The sequence below is a fragment of the Bos mutus genome, chromosome 8, assembly GCF_027580195.1.
Source record: "Bos mutus isolate GX-2022 chromosome 8, NWIPB_WYAK_1.1, whole genome shotgun sequence".
Lineage (NCBI taxonomy): Eukaryota > Metazoa > Chordata > Mammalia > Artiodactyla > Bovidae > Bos > Bos mutus.
In genome coordinates, this window is record NC_091624.1 from 101851311 (window position 1) to 101874893 (window position 23583).

At 41.2% G+C, this 23583-nt stretch overlaps 1 protein-coding gene across 2 annotated transcripts in view; it reads right to left on the reverse strand.

Moving 5' to 3' along the window:
* Positions 1–23583, reverse strand: part of KIF13B (kinesin family member 13B) — a 209436-nt gene that overhangs the window by 49575 nt on the left and 136278 nt on the right. For both annotated transcript variants that reach the window (XM_070376014.1, XM_070376013.1), the window contains exons 22-32: positions 23308–23478; positions 21690–21847; positions 20572–20704; positions 16045–16191; positions 15405–15434; positions 13820–13919; positions 13137–13263; positions 12243–12298; positions 10117–10241; positions 8465–8641; positions 5429–5521 (exon numbers count right to left, since the gene is read on the reverse strand). In XM_070376014.1, coding sequence (XP_070232115.1) covers positions 5429–5521; positions 8465–8641; positions 10117–10241; positions 12243–12298; positions 13137–13263; positions 13820–13919; positions 15405–15434; positions 16045–16191; positions 20572–20704; positions 21690–21847; positions 23308–23478 — 1317 coding nt within the window. The remainder of the gene's footprint in view (positions 1–5428; positions 5522–8464; positions 8642–10116; positions 10242–12242; positions 12299–13136; positions 13264–13819; positions 13920–15404; positions 15435–16044; positions 16192–20571; positions 20705–21689; positions 21848–23307; positions 23479–23583) is intronic.

Here is a 23583-nt window from a genome sequence, read left to right on the forward strand (position 1 = left end):
CCATCATATGGTAAAACCGAACATTTAGTCCAGTCCACCAGTCATAGCAAACACCCTCTTCCAACGACACAAGAGAAGACTCTACACATGGACATCACCAGATGGTCAATACCGATATCATATTGATTATATTCTTTGCAGCCAAAGGAGGAGAAGTTCTATACAGTCAGCAAAAACAAGACTGGGAGCTGACTGTGGCTCAGATCATGAATTCCTTATTACAAAATTAAGACGTAAATTGAAGAAAGTAGGGAAAACCACTAGACCATTCAGGTATGACCTAAATCGAATCCCTTACAATTATACAGTGAAGTGACAAATAGACCCAAGGAATTAGATCTGATAGACAAGAGTGCCTAAAGAACTATGGACGGAGGTTTGTGACATTGTACAGGAGACAGGAATCAACACCATCCCCAAGAAAAAGAAATGCAAAAAGGCAAAATGGTTGTCTGAGACTCTACAAATAGCTGTGAAAAGAAGAGAAGCAAAAGGCAAAGGAGAAAAGGAAAGATATACCCATTTGAAAGCAGAGTTCCAAAGAATACCAAGGAGAGATAAGAAAGCCTTCCTCAGTGATCAATGCAAAGATATAGAGGAAAACAATAGAATGGGAAAGACTAGAGATCTCTTCAAAAACATCAGAGATACCAAGGGAACATTTCACGCAAAGATGGGCTCAATAAAGGACAGAAATGGTATGGACCTAACAGAAGCAGAAGATATTAAGAAGAGGTGGCAAGAATACAGAGAAGAACTATACAAAAAAGATCTTCATGACCCAGATAACCACGATGGTGTGATCACTCACCTGGAGCCAGACATCCTGGAATGTGAAGTCAAGCGGGCCTTAGGAAGCATCACTATGAACAAAGCTAGTGGAGGTGATGAAATTCCAGTTGAGCTCTTTCAAGTCCTCAAAGATGATGCTGTGAAAGTGCTACACTCAATATGCCAGAAAATTTGGAAAATTCAGCAGTGGCCACAGGACTGGAAAAGGTCAGTTTTCATTCCAGTCCCAAAGAAAGGCAATACCAAAAACCGATCAAAATACTGCATAATTGCACTCATCTCACATGCTAGCAAAGTAATGCTCAAAATTCTCAAAGCCAGGCTTCAACAGTATATAATCCAAGAACTCCCAGATGTTCAAACTGGATTTAGAAAAGGCAGAGGAACCAGAGATCAAACTGCCAACATCTGTTGGATCATCGAAAAAGCAAGAGAGTTCCAGAAAAACATCTATTCCTGCTTTATTGACTACACCAAAGCGTTTGACTGTGTGGATCACAACAAACTGGAAAATTCTTAGAAATGGGAATACCAAACCACCTGACCTGCCTCCTGAGAAATCTGTATGCAGGTCAAGAAGCAAAACTTAGAACTGGACAAAAACAACAGACTGGTTCAAATCAGGAAAGGAGTACGTCAAGGCTGTATACTGTCACCCTGCTTATTTAACTTATATGCAGAGTACATCATAAGAAATGCTGGGCTGGATGGAGAACCAGCTGGAATCAAGATTGCCAGGAGAAATACAATAACCTCAGATATGCAGATGACACCACCCTTATGGCAAAAAGCAAAGAAGAACTAAAGAGCCTCTTGATGAAAGTGAAAGAGGAGAGTGAAAAAGTTGGCTTAAAACTCAACATTCAGAAAACTAAGATCATGGCATCTGGTCCCATCACTTCAAGGCAAAGAGATGGGGAAACAATGGAAACAGTGACAGACTTGATTTTGGGGGGCTCCAAAATCACTGCAGATGGTGATTGCAGCCATGAAATTGATAGGCGCTTGCTCCTTGGAAGAAAAGATATGACCAATCTAGACAGCATATTAAAAAGCAAAGACATTACTTTGCCAACAAAGGTCTGTCTAGTCAAAGCTATGGTTTTTCCAGTAATCATGAATGTACCTGAGAGGTGGACTATAAAGCAAGCTGAGCGCTGAAGAATTGATGCTTTTGAACTGTGGTGTTGGAGAAGACTCATTTGAGAGCCCTTTGGACTGCAAGGAGAGCAAACCAGTCAATCCTAAAGGAAATCAGTCCTGAATATTCATTGGAAGGACAGATGCTAAAACTGAAACTCTAATACTTTGGCCACCTGATGCAAAGAACTGACTCATTGGAAAAGACCCTGATGCTGGGAAAGACTGAAGGCAGGAGGAGAAGGGGACAACAGAGGATGAGATGGTTGGATGGCGTCACTGACTCAATGGACATGAGTTTGAGGAAGCTCCGGGAGTTGCTGATGGACAGGAAAGCCTGGCATGCTGCAGTCCGTGGGGTCACAAAGAGTAGAACACAACTGAGCGACTGAACTGAACTGAATGTATCTAAATGCCACTGCATCTTAAGATGCCATCAACTTTAAGAGAATATCATTTTATATATTACTAAGGAGGAAAAAAAAAGAAAAACTCGGCCAATTAAATTTAAGACAGCATCAATTTTAAGACACAGTCTAACTTCAAGACTTTTTTTTTAATTAACATAAGCCTTAGAACAGATAAAATATGGAAAAATTCAGAAGCCAGCTTAAGTTCACAAAACTTTTCTCTCCTACAGTAATTCATTTGGGCCTAGGAATCATTCTTGTTTTACAGACAAGGAAAGAGGAAGGCCACATAATTAGCAAGAGAGGCAAGACTAGAACTTAGGTCTCCTGACTCCTGATGAGAGTATTCTGTTCACCACTGGACATGGAATACTTTCTGGTATCTGATGGGAACAGACATATCTTGGTTTTGAGAGACAAGGTCTCTGAGTTTTAAAGAAACATATTTACCCACGTTATCCACATCCCTCTCAAGATATAAAACATTTCCATTACTTCACAAAGTTCAACTCCTTCCCTCCCCTAAGGAAAGATCAGTTCTTTCACCACAGATTAGTTTTGCCTGTTTCAGAAGTTCACAAAAATGGAATTATACCCTTCCGCATGTGGCTGTTCACGTAACATAGTGACTCAAGAGATCTGGTCATCATGTAGTTCATTGCTTTGCATGCTTGAGTAATATTCCACAGTATGGATAAGCCATACTTTATTTACCCATTCCTCTGTTGATGGATGTTAGGGTTGCTTCCAGCTTTAGGTTGTTTTGAATTAAGCAGCTTTGAATATTCTTATGTAAATCTTTATGGATACATGTTTTCATTTCTCTTGGATAAGGGCCTATAAGTGGAGTTACTGGGTGATGGGGTAGATGTCTATTTAACTTGATAATAAACAGCCAGTGAATGTATCATTTTATACCCCCATTAGCAATGAAAGCATTCTAGCTGCTTTACAAAAACAAACGGGAAGAAGAAAAAGAAAGGCAAAACCATCTCCTGTTGCTCTCTGGTCTATAACCACTTCTTTTTGCTACTGAGTCCTCATGGCCTCTGTAACATGAAACACAAAGACCTTTCCCAGCTTCTTCATGATGAAACACAGCTTTTAAGAAGCTTATTTTTAAATAAATAACAAATCCTTACACTGTAGGCTTTAAGTCTCATTTTTTCCTTTTTATCATCAGGAATTGATAATGTGACCCTAACACTTGCCAACTTAGTCGTTTAGCAAATTATTAACAGGTAGCCCCATCACGTGAGGCCGTCTGTTTATCTTTCCGCTGATTACTGCACACTTCTGCCCTTTGAAAACCGTGTCACCTGAAGAATAAATGCCCTGTTAAAGAGAAAAAGAAAACTGCAAATGAGAAGGAAGGAGGGGAAGAAAGATGAAGGGAGATAAGGGTGGTTCATTGCATTGTGTTTCTCAACTGCATTCAAACCATTTATAGAGTTAAGATCTGAAACAACTGGAAAAAGAGAGAAAGCATTCAGATACAAAGAATAAACAGTAAACCTCTGGCTGCTGCTGCTGCTAAGTCGCTTCGGTCATGTCTGACTCTCTGCGACCCCATACTTGGCAGCCCACCAGGCTCCCCCGTCCCTGGGATTCTCCAGGCAAGAACACTGGAGTGGGTTCCCATTTCCTTCTCCAGTGCACAAAAGTGAAAAGTGAAAGTGAAGTCACTCAGTCGTATCTGACCCTCAGCGACCCCATGGACTGCAGCCTACCAGGCTCCTCCAAGCATACAAAGAGCAACCTATTACAGACCCAAGATTTTGCAGCTAGTCTAACTCGAAAAGGGGTTCAATTTTTAAAGTTTCGGCAGGTTCAAAATTAAACAATCAAACAGTTAATATTTGCCTTGTAAGCCTAATACTTTGAAGAGCCAGGGAAGAATTTAGTCACTATTTGACATTATTTGAGAGCAAAAGCACTCTGCAATAAAAGAACTCTAAAATGAAGCCCAAGTACTGTGTAATCGTCTCAGTCTTCCAAAACCTGATCTGTCTTCAAATATATACTGTCCATCTACTGTTCAAATACTCAGCAGAATCGATCGACAGACACTGAGCCCCTGAATGAAGAGTATGAAGGCACGGGAGACGGTGTGCGTAGGTGGGAGTCCTCACCCCAGGGTCCCAGTCCCATTTTCCACCCCCAAGGGCAACACAGCCTGGACCTCCCCACTCACTCCCCAGTGCTCCATAGTCAAGATGACGGAGGGAACCACTCTTCCTCACTTTGTCAGAGTCCTTTCCTTAGACCCCTCACTTCTCCTATCCCGGTAAGGAAGGCCTGGTTACTAGGTGTGCCAATAACCAGGTGAACAAATCTGTCTAAATCAGGGAATAAGTACTAGGAAGCATATAAACTACATTCTCTAGCAAGCGCCTGTCATGGGTATTTTCAGCTCCATCTGTTTCATTTCTATGCACATCTCAATTAGCTCAAAAAAAAAAACAGTAATAAATACTATTTATTAGTATTTAATAGTAATTAATAATTAAAAGTATAAAAAATACTACCCCATTAGTATTTAATAGTAATACTATTGCTAACTATAATAGCAATTACAATTTACTCTTTAACATGTGTACAATTTGTGTATACTGTCTCATTTAATCCTTAAAAAACAACTCTGTATAGGAGGTATTACTAACCCAGTTTGATAAATGAAAAAACTTAGGCTCAAAGTAACTTACCCAAGTTCACTTCACTAAGAGGTGACAGAAACAAGATTTCTGTCTGATTCCAATATGTTACCCTGGAACTCTGTATTATGCTGTATTGTCTCCCTTTAAGGTTATATCCTCTTCTATGAGTAAAATGCTGCTGATTTGCTTTTCAAAAGACTCTTCTTTAACAAAAGACTAAAACCAGAACCTTTTAAGCCCACAGAAGTATTACATGTGCACACACATTGTGCTATGAATCAAGTTACGATTACAAAATTCCTCTACAAGCCTACAGCACTTTTGTATATACACATTTTCATGGTATTTCTTAGGTAGGTGACTTTTCAGGGAGTTAGCTCTTGTTACATGTTTACTCTTAGTAAATTCCAATTTCATATGATCCTTCACCTCTGGAATATTGGAGACAATTTCAAAAGTCACTCCACAGCCTGGAATAGAACTTCGATGTGACATCTTTTTGAGGAGACTCTGAGCAAAACCCTAGAGAAAAACAAAAGAGAAGATATGGCTTCCCATCTCAAAAACTGAGTTTTCATTAACAAAGAGGCAACATAAAAGACACCATATTCATGCTAGCCAAAAAGAAAAAGAACATTATTTGCAATGTAAGTCAAAACCCAAATCACTACATACAGGTTCCTCAACTTGTTCTTAGTGCCCCCAAACAAACCCACTTATATGATGCTTGCATTTACCAGACCGAATACATGAAAAGTGCAGATCCTAAACTCTGGAACCACGTTAGGCATCTGGTTCAACTCTGCTTTAAAAAGGCTACAGAAAAAGACTGTTGACTTCTACACAATAAAATGACCTTCTAACTAAAATGTAAAGAAAGGCTGGTGACTCTTAATCCTTTTTTTTCCCAGCACGATGGACATCTTGCACTATGAATATTGACAAGTTCAGGCATTAAATTCTTGACCAAAGCAGGGTCGTTACGGAGAATGATTTAAGAGTGCATGGTCACTGTTTATGCTGACTGCGCTCTCTGCACGCTTTGAATTGAACTGTTGAATTAATGCATAGATGACTCATTTGAAGATGCTGCTAAGACTGAACATCCTGTAGAGGTTGAAGAGAGCAGGGATGAGGGCAGAATACAATTGGTGAATAAAGATAAGGAGGAGAGAGAATATTAAACCAACACTGAACCTCTTTCCCCATGCAAAAGCAAAGTAGGATATAGGTTTTTCAAAAAACACAAAAACCCAAACAGAACAGACAAAAAGCTGTTTGTATACCTGTGGCGGATTCATTTTGATATTTGGCAAAACTAATACAATTATGTAAAGTTTAAAAATAAAATAAAATTAGAAAAAAAAAATAAATAAAAATAAAAAAAAAATAAAATAAAAAAAAAAAAAAGCTGTTTGGTCTCAGAGGTATGTATTTTCACAAACTTATTTAATAATAATTAAGTGATCTTTAGTTAATTTTTAAGAACATTTTAGCATCTAAGAATGCAAGAGCCTCTTAGAATGCATATATTTCATCCCTTCACTCTTGACTCCAGCCTTGCAAGGCTGAACCATTACCAATTACACTGGTCAAAGTACAGCTACAGTTTGTTTTCTTTTAATGAGTGGTAGGAGGAGGTGAGGGAGCTGCCATTATCTTACTTTTCTGTTTTCTATTTGTATGAAATTATTGTTTTATTAAATGTTTTTTAATTTGGTACAAGTTACATAAAACGTGCTACTTTAACCATATTTAACTGCACAGTTCAATGGCACTATGCAATATTCACCTTGTTGCACAATCCATATCTTACCATCATCCATTTCCCTAATTCTTCATCTTCCTAAGCTGAGACTCTGTCCCCACTGAACACTAAGACCCATCCCCACTCCCCACCCCATCCCCTTGCATCTACCAATTGTAGGGAATCACTGAAGCTAACTTGCATGTATTAGGGTCATGAGGAAGTCTCTGCTCTCACTACAGAAAAGCAAATTTTAGTTAATGAACCATCTCAATTTCAGTTTGATATCAAAGCATTTTAACCAGGGGGGAGTGCAGCAACTTCTCACGTCTAAAAATTTTAAAAATTAATTAAAAAAAGAAAAAAAATAGAAGAAACCTGGTGACTTCACAACACACCTTTCTATTAAAATTTCTGTGGGGGCTGGTAGTTGAACCAGGCCAGTCTCAGCACCTGGCAGCCAGAACCCCTAGTTCGGGCAACGTGTCTTTTTCCAATTCCTCAAAGATTTCTCAAAACAGAGTGAATGGGAGACACAGCACGTACATCAGCAGCTACCCCATGACCTATATGTCCTGATGCTGGAGCGCCAAGCCAAAGAGCTGAATTTTAACAGCATTACGGCCCGTCTTCATTCAAAGATTGATATCAGTGTGACATTTAGAACTAAAGATTAATTTTTAGGGGTAGAGATTACATCTAGGACTCTGTCAACCATGACTGTACTCTTCTAAATGAGAAGATTTACTTTCATCTGTCTGGTTTTAGCCAGTATATTGAGAAGAATCCCTAGACTCAACCTCTCAAATCCTATCTTTGCAAAACCAATATGAGAAGTACTTTCTATTCTTATCTAGAAGTTTTCTACTAAACTGGTTCATGTGGCACCAGGTCCTTCATAATCTCACTGCAACTGTGTGGACAGGCGTGGTCATGGCCTCTGCAGAACACTCTGACCATCAGACTATGCTTCTCATGGTCCCCAAGCCTGCCACGCCCATTCCTCCCTCACCATCTCTGCACGTGTATTTCCTCCTCTCTGGGGAGCAGCCAAAAAGTCCTTCTCTGCCTGCCAACCACCCCTGTCCGCAGCGGAGCAGCTGCATGTCCCCCTCCCCTCCTCCCTGACTGCTCTTGTACCGCTGCCGTGGCGAGCATCTGCACAGCGGTGCCACCACCACGGAAGACCGGCCCCTGTTTATACACACTCACGGGCCAATGGACACGGGCTCTTTAAGGACACAGGCTATTTCTCATTCATCTTTTTACCCCAAAGCTTGGCAGAGGACTCTCTCCAAATACATGAATCAGTGAACCAGCAGAACGGAAAGGAAAGCATGGAAAACCAAGGGTGAGGAGCACAAACAACAGCTCATTGGCAGTGAACTTCTCATCTTATCAGAACCAGGTGGAAAGTCAAAGACAAAACAGTGAACTTTGCCTTGACAGGGCTCTGTGGCACCCACAAGAAGGGCTGAGAGCTGTGACTGTGGAGTCATAAAGATTCAGGGTAACAGTGCAGTGCCATCTAGGAGGCAGTCAGGCTGAAGGGCTCCGGGACTGAAGCAAGCACGGGCACGGGACAGCCACAGTCGCCTGGAGGAGAAAAGCTCAGAGGGCCACAGAGACTGTGGGGTCAGAGGCCAGAGCGATCCTTCCACTGCCCCGCCCTTACGTCAGACTCAAAGTCACCTCTTCAATGAGCGTCAGTGACCCACCTGCCGGCCGTGAACGTTAACACAAATGCGCTTGCGCAATACCAGCTGCATGTCGGCTGGATGGCTGAGCTGGACCGTCACCCGCACGATGAGAAACACCCGTTCGTCCACGGGGGTACCTTTACTCAGCTGAGGGCAGCCGTGCACAGCGGAGTCCCAGGAGGCTTCCGCTTTCACCTGCGGAGAAGATGGGAAGGACGGAGTCACCTCCTCCTCCTAAAACACAGAACCTCACAAGGAAACGTCTTGGCTTGGCCGAAGGGGAGCAGACCAGTCACGAGGGCAGTGCTGCCTGCAGCATGACCTGGGAGACCACAGAACCCGGGGATGTGGCCTCAGGTACCTACCTGGGCGGGTACAGAGCAGGATGCTCCTGGTTGGCAGCAAAAATGAATTTACTTTGAAAAATACTCAAATGGAAAGCTGTAAATTTAGTATAATGAACTCCTGTGTTTCTCCCATACAAATTCATCAACTGTGAATATCTTCCCTTTTTTCCTCTTTCTAACACATACACACTCAATATTGCTGTTGTTTTCAGGTGTTTTTTTTGCTAAAGTACTTTAGAGTAAGTTACAGATGTGTAATTCTTTATCCCTGAACACTCTAGCAAGTATCTTTTTTCTTTTTTTTAAGATTTTTTGATGTGGGCCAATTTTAAAGTCTTTACTGAATTTGTTACAATATTACATTGGTTTGATGTTTTGGATTTTTGGCCCCGAGGCATGTGGGATCTTAGTTCCACGACCAGGGATCGAACCTCCACCCTTTGCATTGGAAGGCAAGATTTGAACCACTGGACCATCAGGAAAGTCCCAGCAAGTATCTTTTTAGAGCAAGGACCTCCTCCGACTTAACCATAGAACAATGATCATATTCAGGAAATGTAACACCAATACAATACTATTAAATAATACAGAGTCCATACGCAGATGTTTCAGCAGTTCTGATCTGGGACCTCAAACTACATTTAGCTGTCCTGTCCTTTTAGTCCACTTTCATCTAGGCTGGTTCCTAGCCTTTCTTTGCCATTCATGACACTGGCTTATTAAAGAAGGGTGCAGGCCCACTGTTTTACAGAACGTTTTACTGTTTTTACAGAACACACCCCAGTTCAAGCTTTGCATCTCTGAATAACGCTAAGTGTTGGTATGTCCTTCTAAGTATTGCACTGGCTTTTCTTCCTTAAAATCTTTCATTATTTTTCCAATATACTCAGAATTAGAAACTAAGCCCTGCTTAATCACTCAGACTGAAACATTTTCATCTGGCTTCGTCTAGTCCTTTTCCCCCTTATTCACAAGTCTTTACTAAAGCATTTCAAAGTCAGTGCCAAACATCGTGCTGTTTTGCCTCCATGTATGTCAGGAGCATTTCCCCAGAGAGTGGACCACTGCTGATCTGAACTGCTAATACTAACAGAGATCCTTTACCAGGAAGAGCCGTGTCACAGTGAATGGGCATAATCTGATTGGTCCTTTCCTTCTGGAACTGGTTCCGTTCTTCGCGGAAATCACAATTAAGATTTTTGTTTATATTTCTTGAGAAATGGAGGCACTGAAATGATAACTTTGCTGATTGTTCCCAAAGGCCTGGGGAAAGGTTTAAGGAACTACTTTTCACCCAGTCTTCCCGAGTTACACTTTATTTACCTCTCCGTCATGCTGTCTGACGATCTGCAGCTCAAAGAACTCGTCCTCTTCTTCCCCAGTGAGGGTAGCATCCCATCCACCGGCTTCGGGGTCATCGAGATTATCCTGAGAGCTGAAATCATCAGCTAAAAGCGGAGGAGTTCCATTAAATACGGAGATCACTTTAAAGGATAACCCCTAACAGCTACATTTCAATGTGCTTAGTAGCAGAATTCTCCTGCCTCAAATTTCATTTGCTTTTGGCTCTGAAATCTTACATGACACAGAGGATGACCATTAAACAGTTCACACATCTGAGATGGGAGACGCCACTGGAAAATTCTCTCAATCCAATTGCCTGCCTCCGTGCCTTATTTTGCATGGAAAGCAATGGAAGCCAAGAAACCCAAGAGGTTACTCAAGGTCAACCCATAAATGTTAAGGATAGGATTATAACCCCAATTCCCCGTCTTTCAGTGCACTGAAGACATGACAATGAGAGTGATTCCAATGATCTGACAGGTAAATTTAACAAACCAAATCTACTGGCTACATGAGCTGGCAACGGAATGGTTGCCCTGTGGTCCCCTGATTATTCCTGTCCAAGCCTGACCCTCCCAATTCCCCATCCATCTAAGCTTGGGGGTGAGCATCGAAAGTCTCTTTTCTAGGACATGGGCTTCGTGGACCAAGAACAGACATAAGGCTGAACAGGGTGCTTCTCCTGTCTTGGAATATCCATACTGCTAGGTCTTCTTTAAGCTTGTTCTTTTCTACTTTCTAGCCCTCCTGCACACACATACACACCCCTCACCCATCTAGGAACCTACTGTAAGGACAGGACAGAGTTGCCTTCAGTCTTCAAGGCTCAAGAGAACAAGGCAGGATAAAGTACCGTGGCAAGACCTTAAAACCCCGACGGGTGGACAGAGAATGCAAGTGGCTAAGTGTTCTTCTCTGACTCCCTGCGTATGTAAACATCACCCACGCATCCAAGTAAGCCAAATGGTGCATGCATGCAGTTGCTAGGCCATCAGACTGTGACCCCATGGACTGTAGCCCGCCAAGTTCATCTGTCCATGGGATTTTCAAGGGAAGAATACTGGAGTGGGTTGTCGTTTCCTCCTCTAGGAGATTGTCCTGACCCAGGGATTGAACCTGGGTTTCCATACTGGCAGGTGGGTTCTTTACTGCTGAGTCACCAGCTAAGTCCAAGCCAAATGGTACAGGACACTAAATACCTGAGATGCTGAAACACACTCTCAGGGTGAAAGAAAACTAGGAGGGCATCCACGCTTGTCTGTTTAGGATAGTTCATTTTAATACACGGTTCTTCTGCAGATGTCTTTGGCATTTAAATGCTGACTTTTAAATTATTTTTAGCTCTTTAATCTTACCTTTTCATTTTCAGTTTCTCTCCTCAGACACAATATATGTAAAATGGAGCTGTATCCAAAATATTTCACAAGAGTGAAAAAAATGACAGTAATTTTTAAAAGGTGCAGGGGCGGGGGGAGTGATGCATGGATGGATGGCACAAGAACTCACAGAAAAAGTGACAAATTCATTAGATAACGCTAAGAAGACACCAGACAAAAGAAAACACGCTACACGAGCATCGCTAGTTATTAGTCATTTCTGAGAGAAGTCTCTTCCTGAGAATTAAGTGCAGGAAAACATTACTACCATCCTAAATTGAAGGGAGAGAACACATCGCGATGAAACATACCTATCACTGTTATAAAAACATTAAGCTTACAGGAAATTCATTCTCTGTTGAGGTATTAGAGTCTTTTTGCACACATAAAATGGACCTGAACCTCAGGCCTGCAGAACTGCCTATCTGCATACCTGGTTAGAATCTAAATGTTACTTGGGCTTCCCAAGAGGCTCAGGGGTAAAGAACCTGCCTGCCAGTGCAGGAGACACGTATTCGATCCCTGGGTTGGCAGGATTCCCTGGAGAAGGAAATGGCAAACCACTCCAGTATTCTAGCCTGGGAAATCCCACGGACGGAGGAGCCTGGCGGGCTGCAGCCCATGGGGTCGCTAAAGAGTTGGACACAACTTAGTGACTGAACAACAGCAGGTGTTCCTCAGACATGAAGTTTTCAGAGGAAAGCCTTCAGAAGGGACTTCCTCACTTACCATTTAAGTCAAGGAATATGACAGGAATGTGCGTTTCCATCCCAGGAACGGGGGTCCTGAAACATAAGGGACAACAGCATCTCAAACAAAGCAGCCTTTCTCGGTGGCATGTATTGGCTTGGCCAAAAAGTTCATTTGGGTTTTCATAAGATGTTATAACAAACCCAAAGTAACTTTTTGGCCAAGCCAATGCTTTGTATCTCAGCTTTCATATATTAAGAGCTATTAGAGGTCAACCGATAATAATGCTGGGTACTGCATTTGCTATAATTTCACATGAGAGGTGCCACAAAGACTTGACTATCACCACTCTTTCTTCTCTCCGGTGCTCTCGTGTAAATTATCATACACTCTGACACCAGAACTCAGGAGACACATGTACCTGTTTAAAACTGAAGTTGAAGCTCCCTTGTTTAAATGTACCTTCTTACAAAGTTATATATCTAAGGGCCCCATGTGGCTTAATTCAATATTTTTAATTTCTATAAAGTGGCACAGAATATCTGCTGACAGTTAAGTTTAGGCCAGCACCAAAATCAAAAACTCCTTGAGATGCAATTTTATTAGGAGTGAACAGTCTTTTAAGGGAATGACCCAAGTAATTAACATATTAACTATTTTTTTTAATGCTAAATGCGACGGTACTAAATATTGATTTAGATTCTCAGAAATCTTAATTACTTGGGCCAATAACAATATTACTTAATAAAACACAGTTTTAGGGCACAGTTATTCCAACTCATGAAAATAATTTAACACTTCCTCTAATTCAGACAATTTTTTTCCCCATATGCTATGACTCATCCATTAATCAAAGCAGAGGCAACATTCACAGTGGAAGTGGGCAGCCCTGGGAGCACCGAGAATGTTGGAAGACAGATGGCTGCACCATACCATTCTGCCGGGGCCCCTGGAATCCCACTGCCGGCCGAGGGGACCATGACTGCGTTCCTCTCCTCCGTCAGAGTCAGCCTCATCTCTAGGAGCTGAGCTTCACGGTCAGCATCATCCTCTGTCTTATCTAGAACATTAGGAATCAGGATCAAACACAGGTAGCCCACTTCCTCCTCCTGTGTACGCTCTGTATATGCCAGGTACTGGCTGATGGGGGTTCACCAGCAACTTATGACTTCCCCAGTTCCTGATGAAAATTTGCTCATGATAAAATACTGACTACCGGCTGGCGGGGCTGGTGTGCTCTCACTGAGGGGCCACCTTCAGTTCATCAAAGGCCACAGAGGAACAGAACAGAAATGATCTTGAGAGTCAGACGGTTCAGGGGCTTCTAGACCAGAAACCAAGAAATGCTGGCCTCTTCCTTGGTTATGTCTGCGGGACAGCGTTTATTGCACATACTCTGCTTCCTCGTCACTGAGGGGGAAGGGAGACCTACTCAAAGACCTCATTAGAACAAGGGAACCGTCCTTCTGAAAGGATATGACACGAATCAGCACCGTTCCTGTGCTCTCGCGGTTCCCGTGATGGGTGAGTTCATCTACTTTTCCTTTCTGTGACGGCCAATGGGGATTAACCACACTGATGTGGGGGAAGGGAAACATTCCAGTTGCTCTTCATACCATGTTTACTGACAAGCTTCTGCAGTTGTTGATCTAAATACTCCTGACGTTTTGTTAATGCATTTAGCCATTTCCTGCGGAGTCTCTCTAAATCCCGATCCTGGAAGTAAACAGAGGAACTTAGAGTAAATATGTCGTCAAGACAGTACATCTTACTCTAATAGGCTTCAAAGATGTAAAGTATTACACCCTAACATTTTTGTTATCACTGTAAGTTGACTTCAGCCATTATTAAGAACAGAAACTTTCAGAAATTAAAGCATGTGTCCTATGGTAAGACCATTCCTGAAAGGGCATTCTCTGATATCCAGAACCAGTTGCATTTCTGTTGGCTCAAAGGATAGAACAGAACTTCAAGTATCTGTATAGCAGAGCTCATCTGCAAGGTCTCTTTGCTGATAAAAGTCACAAATACTGGGACTTCCCAGTGGTCTGGTGGTTAAGATTCTGCCTTCCAATGGACGGAACGCACGTTTGATCCCTGGTTTGCAAACTAAGATCCCACAAAAATCACAAATACTATTTGATAATCCTCACATTTATCTCCTTTAGAACCATCATAAGAACTTTTCAAATTTCTTAACTATAGTCTTCAACATGTTCCACCAGTCTCTGTACATCATGTAAATGCTTCTCTCCTTGTTTCTGTGGGATTCTGGAGGGGAGTGTGTTATCAACAGACTAAACTCTACCAGTCAACACCTGACTACACGCCCATCTTACCTCATTTCCTTCTGTAATAAAGTTACGAGACGGGTAGATCAGGGGAATGCTGAGCAGACTGGGCGTATCTGGGTTTCACTAAGGCACTTAACCAAATAACTCCTGACATTCTTGTGGACAAGATGGAGAAATGTGCAATGGATCTACTTGGGCGAAATTACGGACGAATGAAATATCACATCCAAAGGACAGTGATTCATGGAATAACATCAGCTTAAAAGAAGTCTGTACGGTCGTGCCACAGGACTCTGTATTTAACCCTCTCCGATGCAAGGCTTTTATCAGTGACTTATAGGAAGGCAGACATTTTTATCCAATTAGAATGAGGCCAAATCATGAGGGTGACGACACTGGATGACATATTCAGGATCCAAAGAGCTCTGACAGTCCTAGATGATGACTAACCAGACTGGCAAAATAAAACTTATCAGACATAAACAAAATCTTGCAGGAGAGTATGGAATGAAGCAAGGGAGAAAATGAAAGAAAATCTGTATGACTCCAAGAAATGGGAAAAGGGGACCTGGCTTAAAGTGTGGAAGACACCTAGGGGCGTGGCTTGAAGACGCCTACGGGGGTGCAGCTTCACTGGAGCCCAGTCTGGGACCACTCTTTTGGGGAAACAGGAAAAGGATCTGAAGAAATGGGTCTGTAAGGGCCTGGATGGGGAGCCCCAGGTTTGGAAAAGGAGATAACAGTCACAAAGGGTGGTTCTCGACTCTGTTTTAAAACTTGAGAAAAAGCAATACTTGAATCAAAACTAATTGTGTAATTATTAAGCGACAGGATGGCAAGACTCGAGAACCTGTAATTGAGTACTTTAATCAAGCTAATTTGATGAGGCTAACCCGTGCTTCATTACCTGGTAGCTGTCCATGTCCTCCTCTTCCTCCTAAAAGGAAAAATATATTATGCAGAGCCGAAACCAGCTTCTATCCAAGAATCAGGCTACACTACACAATCCAAACCTAGCCCTACAGTTTATATTTTCTAATTTTATGAATATGCCTGTTGAGCTCCCACCAGCTTCCACCCCCACTCTCGATTTTACAGTTTTCAGGGAGTTGGAGTGAAACCTCGAGCTTCTCACAGGAAAGTGAAGAACACTCATTTGACCTTTTCAGGAGCCAGTACAATACTTTTCCTGCTGGGTTTATAGTCCTACTCCCCAGGGGAAATCAAACACCTGCTGGCAGAGAGTCTTCATAAGCCAGTAGGGGGTTTCCGGGGAGATGTGGGTGATGGGGGGAGGGGGTTAATGACTAGCACGCACTGAGGAGTTCCGGGAGGCGAGGTGTTTTAACCCTCAGCTTGCCCTGGACCGCGGACAACCAACAGTCTGAGGCAGCAATTCTATGCAAAAGCAATACAGTTTTAAAAAAAGAGGACGAAAAGAAAAAGAGATATCAAAGGAAACAAAATACTGAAAAGAACTGTTCATGGAAGGCAGTTTTCTGACAGGTTCCCGAAGACTCTGGCCGGTTGGCTGTCCTGAGACTCACATGAACGGTCTCGTGGGTCTTTGGTGACCGTGGCGCCCTGACTCTCACACACCCGATGCCGACCGACAGGATACGCTCCTCCATCAGCGGCAGAGTCCCAGATTCCTGCACAGACTTCACTTCCACCTGGACTCGCCGGGACTGCCCCTGCACCACACACAATTTTTTAAGAGTTTCTGAAAATGAATCTAAGCTCCAAAATTTGGGTTTAGAGAGACCCCTACAGGCGAATGTTGAGAAAAGCATTTAGCTTTCAAGGTACTGTATCTTTCACATTTAGTAGTAAATTACAAATTAAAAAACTAATCAAGAACAAACCTATAGTTTACATATTTTTTGAAAAAAAAAACATTAAAAGAAAACATTCTAACCAAGGAAATACAAAATGCTAGATAATACAAAATGTTCAATTTACTAAACGGAAAAATAATATAAAATGTTAAACTAGTAATTAAAATAAGCATGAAATACCTTTACTTTCACTAAGTTAGTAATTATTGTTTAGAAAGGCAATTTATAATATTGCCCAAAGTTTATGAAAAAGGCAATTACAGACACTGTGGAGAAGGCAATGGCACCCCACTCCAGTACTTTTGCCTGGAAAATCCCATGGACGGAGGAGCCTGGTAGGCTGCAATCCATGGGGTCGCTAAGAGTTGGACACGAATAAGCGACTTCACTTTCACTCTTCACTTTCCTGCATTGGAGAAGGAAATGGCAACCCACTCCAGTGTTCTTGCCTGGAGAATCCCAGGGATGGGGGAGCCTGGTGGGCTGCCGTCTAAGGGGTCGCACAGAGTCGGACACGACTGAGGTGACTTACCAGTGGGTGGGACTATAAATTGGTAAAGCTTTCTGCAGGGCAGTTTGCCTTAAAAAATAAGTTTCACTTGATTCAGCTATTCAACTTTCTAGGAATCTATTTTAATAATCATACATGCACATAAAGAATCTTACAGCACTATGAATAATAACAAAAAACCAGGTGTAAATTAAATGTACAATATTCATAACACAAGCTCTAGTATATTAATGAAATAAACTATCTATAGTATATTAGTGAAATATATACTGTAATCATTAAAATATTGCTATAGAAAAACATACATGATATATAAGTTAGAGTATGGTGGCAGATGTTAACTAGACTTCTTTTTAAAAAAGCCGATTACCAAACTCAGTATATAAAGATCCCCTTTAAAAAGTAAGTAATCAGACTAATAAGAACAATTACATTATCCTGAATTCTAATGCCCAATAAAATAATTTTAAACCAAGTTGCAAAATAAACAACTGATCAGAAAGACACTGTTCCTTCTTTAAGCACATTTTCACAATAAATACTACATGATTTTGAACATTTACAATGAAGTAGCATTTTAAAAGAAAGTTCCCAGTACCCCCAATCACTGATTTCAAAGCTGGCTTATAAATTTCAGGAATGTCAAATAGAATTTGAAAAACAGAATCAGAATATGTAATTTTGAGTCACTCTTCCCCTCTTCCATTGGATTTTAATTCCCAAGAGTTTTGCATCATCAGGAAAATCAACTTAGGCAATGATTGATCCTATCAAGCTAGATTGAAAGAGATGGGTTGCAGATGTCTTTGATTTAATATTTTCCAAGGACTATGTATCAGATATTTTGTGAAGAAAGTAACTCAAAAAACATTTTAATTGTCTAAAATAGTTTAGTCATTTCGATTGGCTACCTCTTGTTTTTACTTTGCTGAGACAGAAAGTGATCTGTTCTGAATGTGTACCCCAATGTGAAGGGTATCTACACTTTGGGGAAGGACACAGGAAAAGGAGAGGGGCAATGGAGGAAAAAGACCCAGGAATGGCTTAATGTTCCATAGAGAAGCCTTGGACAGAACGTGTAACCTACTGAATTTCTTGTAACTGCTATTTCACCATTTTTAAACTACAAAACTAGCATATGGTTAATCTCCTAAGTTCTCCTCTGGAACTTTCCTATTCAAGAACAGTAGGTTCCAACTTGGAAATATTGGGTTGGCCAAAATGTTCAAGTTTTTCCATACAATGTTATAGAAAAACCTGAACAAACCTTTTGCTGCTGCCGCTAAGTTGCTTCAGTCGTGTCCGACTCTGTGCGACCCATAAACGGCCTCCTACGGGGCTCCTCTGTCCCTGGGATTCTCCAGGCAAGACCACTGGAGTGGGCTGCCATTTCCTTCTCCAATGCATAAAAGTGAAAAGTGAAAGTGAAGTCGCTCAGTCGTGTCCGACTCTTAGCGACCTCATAGACTGAAGCCTACCAGACTCCTCCGTCCATGGGATTTTCCAGGCTAGAGTACCGGAGTGGGGTACCATTGCCTTCTCCGAATGAACCTTTTGGCCAAACCAAAATATTAAATTCTAATATGCCTACCATCCAAGGCCCTCCATGAATTAACCAGCTGCCACAAGCCTCTATTGATGTTGTTTAATCACCAACACCTGTCCGACTCTTTTGCGACTCCATGGACTATAGCCTGCCAGGCTTCTCTGTCCATGGGATTTCCCAGGCAAAGAGAATGGTTTGCCGTTTCCTCCTCCAGGGGATCTTCCCAACCCAGGGATGGAACCCATGTCTCCTGCATTGGCAGGCAGAATCTTTACCACTGAGCCACCAGGGAAGCCCACAAGCCTATATAACCCCTTCTGTTACTGCTTTCCAGGTCTTTCGATATATTACGTTCTACACAAACGAGCCTAATCCACCCTCTATCTCTATTTCTGCCATTTATATATGAAGAACCTTTCCAGCTTGGTATGATTCTTTCACCATCCAAGTCAAGACACACATCCTTCAAAAAAGCCTTTTCTGATAAATTCAAAATACCTTTGATCACTTTCAATAAAGGCTGCCAGAAGTGTGACAAACACTTAAATATTCAATTTATACCAAACCACAGAATATTATCTGGTCTTGCCTTCCAGGAGATGAATCTCTATGGCATTCAAAGTAGATATATATAGTTTCAACAGATGTTCAGGAAAAGATGTTCTTCACGCCTTTCTGAATCCTATTTTATGTATATATCTCACACTACAATTTAAACTAATTTCCTTTTGCTTGTACTGCCTTGTCCATACATGAATGAATGTGCTACAAGTCATTTACTAGGGTCAGAAAACAAGTGCTTATCATTTTCCTCCTCCCAAGACATTCAGAAACTGAAATATTTAAGCAAACTTTCTTTTGCTTTTAACCTTATATTTTGCTTTGAATGATTTCAATGTTTATTTTCTTGAGCCATTCTAATATTTTACTATTGTTTTAAAGTACGTAAACTATCATAGGATATAATAATCTACTTAACATTGACTTCATGTAAATAGCAAAAAAGTGTTTGTAAGTCTTACATGTAAATTCTATTAAGATGTTCTCTCTCATCTTTCATTTGCAGCACAGATACTATAGACTGCATCTGTCTGGAGTTAAGTGACAATTCTCACACACTTGCTATACTGGTTTCTTGCTGGCAGGTGTTCACATCTACCTAGCTGCCCTGATTTCACATGTCCGTTGTTAGGGCTTTCCCAGTGGCTCGGTAAAGAACCTGCCTGCAACGCAAGAGACACGAATTCAACCCCTGGGTCAGGAAGATCCCCCAGAGAAGGAAATGCAATGCACTCCAGTATTCTTGATTGGAGAATCCCACGGACAGAGGAGCCTGGCGGGGGATTGCAAAGAGTCAGACACGACTGAGCTCGAGCACACACACCAGCAAATCATGCCACCTGAGAGTTGCAGGAACCCTTGATTATAGCCAAGTCAGACAGAAAGACAAGTGACCTAGGGCCCCAGCTAGCATCTGAAGTGAAGGCGGTCATGTGCTTAATTAACTCTGAGCCCTTAAATCTGTGGCCTGAGGCTCACTCTCGGTGGGTTAGGGTCCAAATGGAATTGAATTCTACGACACCCTATTGATGTCTATGGAGAAGCAGAGAACTGGTGGGCTTTAGGCCTCCCTACTTCTCGCCTCCCCATTCTCTAGCAATGGGCTCTGCATACCCGTTAGAAATTAGTTTCTAATCCTCACACTAACCCTACAAGGCTAGTGTTATCATCCCCTGCACATCACACCTGAGGCAAGATTCCAGAAGGTGCTGAACTTGCTCACAGATACAGAGCGAGGCCAGGGACAGCTGGAACCGAGCCCTGGCATATTAGACTCCACAGTGCTTGTTCTTCCCACCATATCACACGGACTCTCTGCATCTTTATAAATGCTCTAATGCTGCTTGATATATTCCTTTTACTTCCAACAATTCAATTCTAAGTCACTTTATTTATCTTTTTCTTACTTCAACTTAACAGAAGTTGGTTTTAAATACTAAAGATAGCATTTTTTTTTTTAAATGAAAGAAAATACACATGAAGTGAGAGACGACTTTAACAGAAGAAATGATCTTGGCCAATCTAGATTTCATCATCACTGATGTTTCCACTAAAAGGAATCCAATATTAACCTTTATGACACCAAAGAATTCAATGCTAACATTCGCAATTTCATTACCTGCCGGAGTTGGAAGATCCCACCCGTCGGCACGTCCTTTGCAGGAATCACCTCTACAGGGCAGTACTCCCCATTCTCATTCTGTTCCAAGATTTGAACCCAAAACTCCACTTTCCTGGTGACTTCGCTCCACCTAGGAAATAGTTGAAGTTCTTGGAAAATCATACATTTCTATTTCAATACAAACAGCTTAGGACCCTACCCATGAGAATTAGCAATGATAATGACCTCCAAATAGAGTAACTCTGTTATTAGAGTAATCTGAGGTTCAATGAGGAATACACAAGTACATCCTAGCAAATGTGATTGAAAGTGAAGTTCAACAAACAGTATCAGAACTAAAAGATGATGCCTTTATTTCATTCATAAAGGTGTGGTAATTACAAACTATATCAGTGTGGTTATTTAAAAATTTAAGCATTGTTATCAAAAGTACAGAAGCAATTCACAGGGATGATCTTTTCATAGACAGGGGTAGTGCTGTACGCTTTGGTGGCTCGACAAGTACCTCTGCTGTACCTCAGAGTATCAAGTGCCTCAGAGAATCAGGACAAAAAAATCTCTGTGTCTAATTTAGTATTCGCTAAAACTTTTTAAATGGAAAAAAAAAAAAACAGAAGGAAGACTATCTAGTTCTCATCATTAATTAGAGGCAGTACAAATATATGCTCTTTTAGTCTTTTCCTTTTAACTCTTCTGTTTCAAATATTGGTCAACAAGTAAGCCTTCCTCCTTTCATGATTGATGCAACTTGAAAAGAACTCTGAGATAAAGCTAAAAATAAGAAATTCTGAATTCCAGAGAATATCTGATTCATCTTCTCTACAGCTGATTAACTAGAAGTTATTTCATAATAATAAGCAACATATTCTCCAAAAATTCATTTTACTCTTTATTCTTAACTACCTATTTCTTAACTTTTTCCCATCAGTCTTCAAAAGTTCATTCCTCTAAGGAAGTTTAACTGTGCTATTAATACCGTGAACATAACATCATCTATCCTTGGAATACTGGTAAATGTTCAGGAAGTGGTAATCTTTATAAAGTGGCAATATTAATCTCTAGCAGTTTTTAAAAAATTATAAATGGTATCAGATGGATGGATATCTCAAATTCACCTGTCCCGAAGACTGCGTGTTTTTGCTTGGATAATCCCCAAATCCCACAGGGCTGGGTTTTTCCGAGGATCATTCATCTTATGGCCATAGACTTCGATTGCCAACGCCCCTTCTGAAAGATGCTCAATAAAGTCTTCAGTGATGCTAACAGAAAACTCCTAAAAGGAAATAAGTACAGAAGAGAAACACCTTCCAGTGACCTGATTACTTACACCTCACATCATATCCTCACTTCATCATGGAGAAGAGAAATGTAAGAGAAGGTTTTAGTTACAGCACAAAACTGTCATCCAATGCCCATAATGAATGCCCAGATGGCCCAGGGTCCTTAACTTTCACTCCAGCTTTTCTTAAAACTCTACACCTTGAAAAATCTATTGTGAAAGACCAGCACTGTATTCTATTTTGAGAGCAATATTCTGAAAGCATAAATAATCATATGAAGAATGACAACACTGATTTACATCTAGTAAGGCAGCAGTGTGATGGACACACAATTTTTCCTAGTTTTTAGGAAGTTAATGCTCTGATAGTAAGAAAGAATGACTATCATTGTGCAAAAAATTCAACTGATTTTTTAAAATCTGTCCATCTTTGTAAGATATAAAACAGTCTCTAGTAATAATTAGGATTGAGTTTTTAAATAATTTATTTTTAAAAGTCACAGAATCTCCTCTTTCTCAATCTTTAAAACAGAAAGACTTTTGATATGCTAAATAGATTAGAACTGAGAGACCTCTCTCGCTTGAAAAAAAATGAGATAGCTCAAGTGAGACAAAGTAGAAAAAAAGAATCTAGAATCTGACAGTCTCAGCTCTGTTAGTTATTAGCAGTGGGCAAAATGACCTCTGAACTGGCTTCCTCCGTTTTTTTTTTTTTTTTAAAAAACACTGTCATCAAATAGAGCTGTGGGAAAGATAGCTCTAAAATGTTTGTTCTTGTCTCTTCTATCTTCACTTTCTCTAAAACAATAGTTTCTTAACCTTCCCAGATGACACTTTCTCCAGTAACTTATACAAAACACGGATTTTTTTTGGAGACAGGTACCATATATACATATACAGTCACACGAAAGTTAACTTTTGGTGGTGGAGGAGTTACGTGCACTGACACTGTAGTTTGGGTTTTCCCCAGCTGTTGTTATTGTCTTCAGTTGCTAAGTCATGTCCGACTCTTCCGCAACCCCACGGACTGTGTTACTGATGTACCTGACCACAGCGTTGTGAGTTTAAGCTGTACATACTGTGCACTGATGACACATTAGTCTTTGACTCCAAGGGCTTCCCTTATGGCTCAGAAAGTAAAAAATTTGCCTGCAATGCAGGAGACCTGGGTTCAATCCCCGGGTAGGGAAGATCCTCTGGAGAAGGATAAGGCAACCCACTCCAGTATTCTGACCTGGAGAATTCTATGGACAGAGGAGCCTGATAGGCTATAGTCCATGGGGTCGCAAAGAGTCAGACACGACTGAGTGACTAACATTTTCTCTTTCTCACCACTCTAAGAAACTGATCTAAGACATACACAGGTACCGAATTACTCAATAAAATATGGGTTATTTTTATTTTGCTTTGACCTGAGTAATTAAACGCTGACCAGGTCTGCAAAACACACTCACACTGCAGTGATCAAAGACAACCATGCACTGCGGCTCCTTGCTGACGGGAGAAGACGAGGTGTCCACCTCGGGAGCAACGGTGACTGGCTCCTGCTGATCCCAGAAGTCGTATTTGCAGAACACGAAGTGGGACAGATGCTGTGGCAACCCAGTGGCTTGAAGTATTTTCACCTGAAGAAAAAGGAAGGCTCTGTTTTTAACCCAGATAATTCCAAGAACTACTCTGAGTCAGAGACACAGGTTCCAGTCCTGACTATGCCCTTAACAGCTGGCTTT